The 10,000-nt window shown below is 40.6% G+C and overlaps 1 protein-coding gene and 1 pseudogene across 1 annotated transcript in view; both read left to right on the plus strand.

Annotated features, from left to right (window-relative positions):
- Positions 1 to 3,700, plus strand: part of LOC109058166 (ribosomal RNA-processing protein 7 homolog A-like) — an 8,276-nt gene extending 4,576 nt beyond the window's left edge. The window contains exons 3-7 of the mRNA XM_042716299.1: positions 235 to 360; positions 484 to 607; positions 692 to 789; positions 881 to 1,088; positions 3,438 to 3,700. Coding sequence (XP_042572233.1) covers positions 235 to 360; positions 484 to 607; positions 692 to 789; positions 881 to 1,088; positions 3,438 to 3,523 — 642 coding nt within the window. The 3' untranslated portion in view covers positions 3,524 to 3,700. The remainder of the gene's footprint in view (positions 1 to 234; positions 361 to 483; positions 608 to 691; positions 790 to 880; positions 1,089 to 3,437) is intronic.
- Positions 3,701 to 4,402: 702 nt separating this feature from the next.
- LOC109058175 overlaps positions 4,403 to 10,000 on the plus strand; it is a 7,081-nt pseudogene continuing 1,483 nt past the window's right edge.

Here is a 10,000-nt window from a genome sequence, read left to right on the forward strand (position 1 = left end):
AATTTTTTCTTATTTTTACTGTTTTTCTCTAAAATGTTCCCCTTTAAACCCCCTTGATCTGGATGATTGTTAGTTAAATGTGCGTTATGCAGTGCAGAACACTCTATCCCACAATGCAGTGCGCTCAGATTGGCACACATTCACACTGATGCGTTGGGCAGATGATTTCATCCTCAGCGTTCTGTGCTGTCCTGATTTCCCCTGGACTGAGCCCGTGTGCTGGTGTGTTTCTAGAGTGTTATTACAGAGATGTTCAGCCGCTTCGGCCCCGTCCAGTCAGTGGAGCTGAAGGAGAGACCAGGAGCGTCCGAGCCGAGCCACAGCGGCCTGACCAAACACTTCACAGACAAACACCGACAGGTGCGCCTTTACAGCCTCACACCTGACGACTACTCATTACTGATCGCAAAACATGTGCACAAGTCTGAGTATTACTGAGAACTATAATAGAGTGTGTGTGTGTGTGTGTGTGTGTGTGTGTAGTGTTTCAGGGTGGCGTACATCGTCTTCAGACACGCGTCTGGTGTGAACGCAGCCAAACGTCACCCGGAGAACGTCCCGCTCGTCGTCTCTACAGCCGAGAGACCCGTCAGGACCGGCATCCACAGTGAGTGTGTGTGATGAAGATGAGAGTGAGGATGATGAGGATGATGCTGATGATGATGGTGTGTGTGTGTGTGTGTGTGTCTAGAGTGGATCCAGCAGTACTCAGACTCACTGATCAAAGCTTCATCACTACAGCAGGACATCGATCAGTTCATGAATGACTATGATAGACAGAAGGAGGAGGTGAGGCTCACAACACACACACACACACACACACACACACACACACACACAGAGCTGCAACTCATTAATTATTCATGATCTTTCCTGACAGGAGGCGAAGCGTCAGAACAAGGAGGCAGAGCAGCAGCAGGAGGATGAGGAGGGTTGGGTGAAGGTGACGAAGGGCAGCCGCGGCGTGAAGGTCCGCCCACACAGCGAGACAGCCAATGAGAGGACACTTCAGAAGGAGAAGAAGAAGAAAGAGCGCAAGGAGCTGCTGAACTTCTACACGTGGCAGCACAGAAACACGCAGAAAGAACGTGAGTCTTGAGACGATCTGCAGCTCACATGCATGCGTGAAGACTGTAAGAGAGTGAACTAGATAGTGTACGAGTCTGCTCTCTGAACCTCACTGTCTTCATGCATCAAGCCACATGAAGTCTTTTATTATATATATAGTAAAAAATTCATGAAAATCGCAAAATGTAAACTCAGAACCACGAGACGTGAACTCAGAATCACGAAATGTAAAATCAGTATTACCTATGAGACGTGAACTCAGAATCGCAAGATATAAAATTAATATTCTTTTTTCTTGGATTTCTGACATTTTTTTTCCTCAAATTTGTGCCTTTTTATGTCATAGCTATTTCTCTCATAATTCTGAGAAAAAGTCAGAGAATGGTGCTGTGTGTCTGAGAGGATCGACCGATATATCGGGCTGATATTTGTCATTTTTTTAATATATCGGCATCGGCCGATATCCGTGTTTAGTAGCGCCGATTTAAATTCAGGCACGTCGGCGGGCAGCCCCGTGTTGTTGGTGCGGTGGAAAGTGCTGCTGCCCGCATGTGAAGGACCCCAAGCCAAAACTTTTGGAAGATTCAACAACAGTCCTGGGAGATAAAGGTAGTCAGAGAATTTCACTCTGTAAATGAGGTGGAGTAGGTTGCAGCTCTCACAAACACTGCAGCGTTACTCCGCCCCGCTCACAGACAGCACCGTGCTCGGAGAGACAGCTGTCCTGGAGCAGCACAGAACGGTGAAGGACATTTGTTCAGAAGCATGGTTTGATGCAGACAATAGCCAGGTTTCCATTCAACTCATTTGATCATATTTGATCATTTCCATGATCGATCGTCGTTTAAATTAACAATCAATGAATAAGCTTAATGCTGCAAAATGCGTCTGCAGCGGTATTATTATTATTATGTGCAAAAGCCACTCGGAAAAAAAGCTTTCTCACCCGAATTAAAGGGATTTTAGTCTGAATAAAATGCTAGTAGCAGGACTGTAAAATGAATATGTGATTATGATCATTTGATAAAATGAAGGGAGCGCGCTGTACATTTGAGATCATTTTACTTAGTTGACTGTTTTCCCGTCAAGGAGACCGCTGAATGCGCCTCTTTAAATGGTTTCGTGGTGCTCGTTGTAGTATTTTAAAACGCAACTGCAATGTTTTTTTCGTGGTGCTCGTTGTAGTATTTTAAAATGATCCCAAACGTAACTGTGGCGCTCGTGGCTGTGCTGCACAGTCAGTGAACCGCTTTTTTCACATTAAACATTTTATGCGAGTATTAATGACCAGTACTTTATTTGATCCTGTTCTGCAAAATGTTCGATTTTGAATTTTTGCATTCCGGTAGGCCTATTTGTTTTAAAAAATCCGGCATTTACAGTGCATTAGATCGTGACGGTGCATGCGTGCGTGCAGACCAGGACGTGCGTGCGCGGGTTTGGCTAGATGTGTTTGGAGGTTGTTGCTCACGTCTCGTTCTGCACATATCCAAATGTTTCCATATTCGCAATGTATCTGAATGTTAAACTATAATATTTTTAATTTTTAATGTAAACTAGATGGAAAAGATCATCCTCTTCACATGAGCAAAAACGTCCTTGTCATAACAGCAGAGTGGACCGGTATACTGCGGTCTATTTAAACTGACCAGTGTAACCTTTTATATGTTTGGTTTGACTGTACTTAATCTTAATAATGAACAGACTGCGATGTAAGTTTGAAGTTAGAATGCACTTTAGATGTTCTGTGTCATTTATACCAAACACAAATGTTGCTGGTTGCTAGTGTGTTTGCAGCACTACTATTATTTATTTTATATATATATTATTTTTTAGATTTTTCAGTTTAATTGATTTTTATTTATAAAATTGTATTTCTTTTATTTTAATGTATATTTAGGTTTACATTTATGTTCCAACAAACTTGAAAAATTCTGCTTGATAAATGCTCTAAAACTTTTATGTAAATGATTGACTTTTATATATATATATATTTATTATATATATATATATATATATATATATATATATATTTATATATTTAATACTTGGTCAGTTTATTGATTTGTTTGGTTAACTTTAGATAATTTTTTTTTATTTTTAATACCGTGCAGTGCACAAAATTAAGATTCGAGAGATGGTTCAAGTCAGTGCTCAATAAATGATGATAAGTTTAGAAATGTTGTGCATCCACTTATTATTAGTGTTACATTTTAGCATGCAAATGAGGGGGGAAAACTTCAAGGTATCGGCCCTAAAAATCGGCAGCACATATCGGCCATCGGCTGAACCTGACCTCTAAACATCGGCATCGGATATAGAAGAACCCATATCGGTCGATCTCTAATCTAACATATCATCTGTTTCAGATATCGCTGAGCTGAGGAAGAAGTTTGAAGAGGACAAGCAGAGAATCGCTGTACTGAGAGCGCAGAGGAAATTCAGGCCCTACTGATTCAACATACCCACAATCCCCTGCACCCGCTGACTCCATTTACCCACAATCCCCTGCGTCTGTTGGCCTGTCTGGTTACGTGAACATTCATTTTTAATAAAGTCTGCAGTGAGTGAATCATAGAGCTGTGAGTGATAATTATGTGTATTTGGAGCAAAAATAAACCATTATGCTGCACTGTGTGTCTGGTACTCCTTGATTTTGGCCTTTTTTTTTCTTTTTTTTTTAATTTTGGCATATTTACATTTAGTTATTTAGCAGACACTTTTATCCAAAGCGACTTACAAATGAGGACAATGGAAGCAATCAAAACCAACAAAAGAGCAAAGATATATAAGTGCTATAACAAGTCTGTTAGATTAAACAGTACATGTAGCAAGGGCTTTTAAATAATATAATAAATAAAAAGAAAACAGATAGAATAGAAAAAGAATAGAGCAAGCTAGTGTTTGAGGTCTTTTTTTATAATTGTATAATAAATGAAAAGAAAACAGAATAGAAAAAGATTAGAAAGGTTTTTTTTTTAAGAATAGAATTAGAATAGAGAGTGCTAGAGTTAGAGGGTCGAATAAAGATGGAAGAGATGTGTTTTAAGCCGATTCTTGAAGATGGCTAAGGACTCAGTTTAATTTAAAAGTCTGTAAAAGTGACTTTGTGCTTCTTTGGGATGAACAATAAAGCGACGATCACTTGTTCGTTCGCAAATATATTATGCACACACAAATGAATCATATGCTTCTATCGTTTACCGTCTTATGTTTTTTCAAACGATAAAAATGGTATTTTGGTGACTGAATTTCTTGCAGTGAATTTGAGATTCGGCAATAAAACAGTTAATAGCAGAGGCGAAGGGGTTTATGTTCCAGCACAGGTCACGTGACGGCTGGGGGCGGAGAGAGGAGTCACGTGGTGCCGGAAATAAAGTGCGCAACTGTTTATCGACGCGTTATCACTGATCAATAACACTCCGTTATCAAATAACATCGCGCTGAAATTAATATCGGTTTTAACTGAGTGTTGATCGGTCATGACGCTGAACCGAAACCATCACCCGAACGGAGGAGTCCTGGTCCAGGCCGGAGAGAGGTGACAACAACAACAACACAGACACCTTCAACTTATCTGATCCTAAACACGACACACACACACACACACACACTGATGGCCCTTATATGACACTCATCATATTATATATATACATGTGTATTATATTATTACCTAAATGTATTCAAAATATTACTTCAAATAATATCCAGATGTGAGTCAATGTTCCGCTGTTTTCTTGATAAACAAGTGAACGTGATCTTATCTGTGTCCACTGTGCTGTCAGGTCTGATGTCATCAATGATTGTAGTTTGCTAAATGAATGAATGTAAATCGTATGATTAAGTGACTGTGTTTTTAGTTGACTGCACAGATAATGACTCTCACAGTTAAAGATGTGTGATTTAAGATCAGATCAATGTGAAGAGTCAACTCTTCATCATCACAGACAGAAGGAACTGTAGTAACAGTGTTTGTTCACATGTGTTGATGACGAACTCTGGCTGTTCTGCTGTTCTGGGAACAGATGTGTGCTTGAGTTCCCAGTGTGACCTCACTTCCTGTCTTCATCCTGCTCTTTCAGCATCTTACGAGAATGCAAGAACGTCGAGATTTCCTTCAGTGACGTCACGCCCAAAAACGACCTGTTCAAGGGGACCAAGAAGGGCTCCATCTACCTCACTCAGTACAGGGTAACTATAACCCACCCACAACATCTTAACTGATCCATAACATGTCCAAATACAGGTTAACTAGTCTATAACCCACCCACAACATCTTAACTGATCCATTACATGTCAAAATACAGGTTAACTAGTCTATAACCCACCCACAACATCTTAACTGATCCATAACATGTCCAAATACAGGTTAACTAGTCTATAACCCACCCACAAACATCTTAACTGATCCATAACATGTCCAAATACAGGTTAACTAGTCTATAACCCACCCACAACATCTTAACTGATCCATAACATGTCCAAATACAGGTTAACTAGTCTATAACCCACCCAAAACATCTTAACTGATCCATAACATGTCCAAATACTGGTTAACTAGTCTATAACCCACCCAACAACATCTTAACTGATCCATAACATGTCCAAATACAGGTTAACTAGTCTATAACCCACCCACAACATCTTAACTGATCCATAACATGTCCAAATACAGGTTAACTAGTCTATAACCCACCCACAACATATTAACTGATCCATAACATGTCCAAATACAGGTTAACTAGTCTATAACCCACCCCAACATCTTAACTGATCCATAACATGTCCAAATACAGGTTAACTAGTCTATAACCCACCCCACAACATCTTAACTGATCCATAACATGTCCAAATACAGGTTAACTAGTCTATAACCCACCCACAACATCTTAACTGATCCATAACATGTCCAAATACAGGTTAACTAGTCTATAACCCACCCAAAACATCTTAACTGATCCATAACATGTCCAAATACAGGTTAACTAGTCTATAACCCACCCACAACATCTTAACTGATCCATAACATGTCCAAATACAGGTTAACTAGTCTATAACCCACCCACCCAAACATATTAACTGATCCATAACATGTCCAAATACAGGTTAACTAGTCTATAACCCACCCAAAACATCTTAACTGATCCATAACATGTCCAAATACAGGTTAACTAGTCTATAACCCACCCACAAGATCTTAACTGATCCATAACATGTCCAAATACAGGTTAACTAGTCTATAACCCACCCAAAACATCTTAACTGTTCCGTAAGATGTCCAAATACTGGTTAACTAATCTATAACCCACCCACAACATCTTAACTGTTCCATAACATGTCCAAATACAGGTTAACTAATATATAACCCACCCAAAACATCTTAACTGATCCATAAACATGTCCAAATAAAGGTTAACTAGTCTATAACCCACCCAAAACATCTTAACTGATCCATAACATGTCCAAATACAGGTTAACTAGTCTATAACCCACCCACAACATCTTAACTGATCCATAACATGTCCAAATACAGGTTAACTAATCTATAACATATCCAAATACAGGAAGCTGTTTCATAAAACAAGTTTACCAGATAAGCCAGGCTTATTTCAGTTAGTCTGACGTGTTTCACTTGATTTGGTTTCATAAAGCATAATGACCGTAGCTCAAGCTCAGTCACTCTGGCATGGTAGGCTGGTACACTAACCTGGTCAGGAGCAGGCTAACGGTCAGGCTAACACTGACCAATAGGAACACATCGATATTACTGCTGACTCTATAACATACTATCATGTGACGTTATCAGTCCAAAAATAAAAGTATACAGAAAATGCAACTTAAATAAATCAAATAAATAAAAATATAGGCTATAACCAACTGTATTTAATTTATTGTGCCCAAGATGTAATGACTGTGTTTTAAGATATTTGAAACATTTTAACATGCTGCTACATGCGCATTCAGTTGATCAGCAGTTTCTAGCCTTTCTCTGTGGATTTATAACAGCTGCACTTTATGGTTATTAGTAGAACATTAAAACATTACAATATGGAATTGCTCTTTAAAACCTTAAAAACACTAAATTAAAAGTTAAAATCACTAAATTAAAAATGAAAATAATTAATATAAAACAGATTATATTTTATATGATGTGGAACACACAGCCTCGTCCACTCTTGACAGCAAAATTGATATATCTGCATGACTTTCTAACATGTAAAGATGAAATATTTTTAACTGTGACGTGTCAGTTATGCTCTGAGGAAAACACAACGTCTCAAATGCATTAAACGGCACAAATATTCACTGTTTGCCATGTTGAATCGATTTGATCAATGCTCGACATTAAGGGCTGCTTATGAATAAGCCTTCACATCAAATTATCCTGACTCACTGAACCTGGATCGAATTAGTGAGATTGCAAGAACTTAAATTATAGTTTATGAAACCGCTTTAGTCCCGATTTATTTGTTAGGTTATGGACTTTAATCCCCACTTTTCTTAGCGTCTTTTATGAAACAGCCCCCGGGTTAACTAAACTATAACCTACCCAAACACAGCTAAACTAATCCATAACCCACCCAAACACGGATTAACTGATCCCACACAGACACGGGTTAATCAGTTGTGTGTTTTTCAGATGGTGTTCGTCAGCAGCACGATGAAAGAGAAGTTCTGCTCCTTCATGTTCCCGTATTACCTGATGAAGAACTGCAGCATCGAGCAGCCCGTGTTTGCTGCAAACTACATCCAGGGGTTGATCAAAGCCGAGGCGGGAGGTTACGGCACTTTACCCAGCATGCACCTGTTGTGCTGTGTTCGGCTCATGCTCACGTGTGTCTCTCTCTGTCAGGTGGATGGGAAGGTCAGGCCAACTTCAAGATGTCTTTCCCCAGCGGAGGAGCCATTGAGCTGGGACAGCACCTCTTGAAACTGGCTACCAACGGTCAGGAAACAATCACTGAGTCAATGAGTCACTTGATCACTGAATCACTGAATCACTGAGTCACTGAATCACTGAGTCACTCAGTCACTGAGTCATTGAATCACTGAGTCATTTGATCACTGAGTCACTTGATCACTTAGTCACTGAATCACTCGATCACTGAGTCACTGAGTCACTCGATCACTGAATCACTGAGTCATTGAATCACTGAGTCACTTGATCACTGAGTCACTGAATCACTCGATCACTGAATCACTCGATCACTGAGTCACTTGATCACTGAATCACTGAGTCACTCGATCACTGAGTCACTCGATCACTGAGTCACTCGATCACTGAGTCACTCGATCACTGAATCACTCGATCACTGAATCACTGAGTCACTTGATGAGTCACTTGATCAATGAATCACTGAGTCACTCGATCACTCAATCACTGAGTCACTCAATCACGGAGTCATTTGATCACTGAGTGACTCGATCACTAAATCGTTGAGTCACTCAATCACTGAATCACTGAGTCACTTGATCACTGAGTCACTTGATCACTTAGTCACTCGATCACTGAGTCACTCGATCACTGAGTCACTTGATCACTCGATCACTGAGTCACTTGATCACTCGATCACTGAGTCACTTTGATCACTGTGACGGGTGTTCGATCAGCTGAGGTCACTCCAATCACTGAGTCACTCGATTCACTGAGTTCAAACTCGATCACTGAGTCACTCGATCACTGAGTCACTCGATCACTGAGTCACTCGATCACTGGATCATTGAGTCACTCGATCACTGGATCATTGAGTCACTCGATCACTGAATCACTCAGTCACTCGATCACTGAGTCACTGAGTCAATCGATCACTGAGTCACTTGATCACTGAACCACTGAGTCACTCGATCACTGAGTCACTCGATCACTGAGTCACTCAATCAATGAATCATATGTATATGTATATGTGAGTGTTTGTGTGTGTGCGCGTGTGCAGCGTCTCGAGCTCCTCCGGCTCAGAACGGAGCGTTCGGATTGGCTGCAGGGATGAACGTGTATGCAGGTATGGACTTGCTGCAGCTGTACCCATCACATACCAGCATGTCATGCCACAGGCCGGGTACAGCCCTTACCCAACCCACAAACCCCCAATTGAGGTTAGGTTGGGACTTGGCAGGGGTTGAGGATTAAAAGGATTCTGTGTTGCCACTGTGTATAACGGATGAGCTGTGTAACTCTGTGTGTGTGTGTGTACCCACAACCCCCCACTGCCATCCGTACATCAGCTCCTCCTCAACCCGTACCCTCCGTACCCCGGACCTCCTCAGGACTGGTGTCCTCCTCCAGGTAAACACACACACAGACACGAGTTGGGATCAGGTCTGTATATTTGTGTTGAACTGTTCTGTTGTAAATACAACTTAACCACTGATTTCTAGTCCTGTCCTCTTTCAGAAGAACAAACAAAGTAGTTCTGCTTTCACAATGAAACACACAGCGTCTCCACAACATGACAGCAGCGGCAGCAACAATAAAGTCACACCTTCTGTCTTTGCTGAACATCCGGACAGTGTTATTCAAATCTTCCCACACAGTGATGTAGAGATATGTGGGGGGTGTTAGAACGAGGTGTTTCAGGAGGACGTGGACGAGTCTTAACTTTTATAAAGAATATCTCTTTGGATTTGAGGCTTTAGTCTTTGCAACTTTACAGATCTTCTTCATTCACTAAGAGCTTGTAACACTCCAAAGAGAAAGGAACACTTGAAATCACATCATATGACCACTTTATGATCAGTTTTTAGTACTCTCTCCACCACTGTATATATATATGTATATTTCTTTAACTCACCCTGACCCAGGGTTTGAGCTTCACTGCAGTCCATTCTTGCCTTGTTCTCACGTTTCTGTTTACGATATTAAATCAAAAGAGAATGAACACAAGCACACGGCCCTCACATGATCTCTGTGTGTCTGTGATTCCTAGCAGCTCCA

The sequence above is a fragment of the Cyprinus carpio genome, chromosome A3, assembly GCF_018340385.1.
Source record: "Cyprinus carpio isolate SPL01 chromosome A3, ASM1834038v1, whole genome shotgun sequence".
Taxonomy (NCBI): domain Eukaryota; kingdom Metazoa; phylum Chordata; class Actinopteri; order Cypriniformes; family Cyprinidae; genus Cyprinus; species Cyprinus carpio.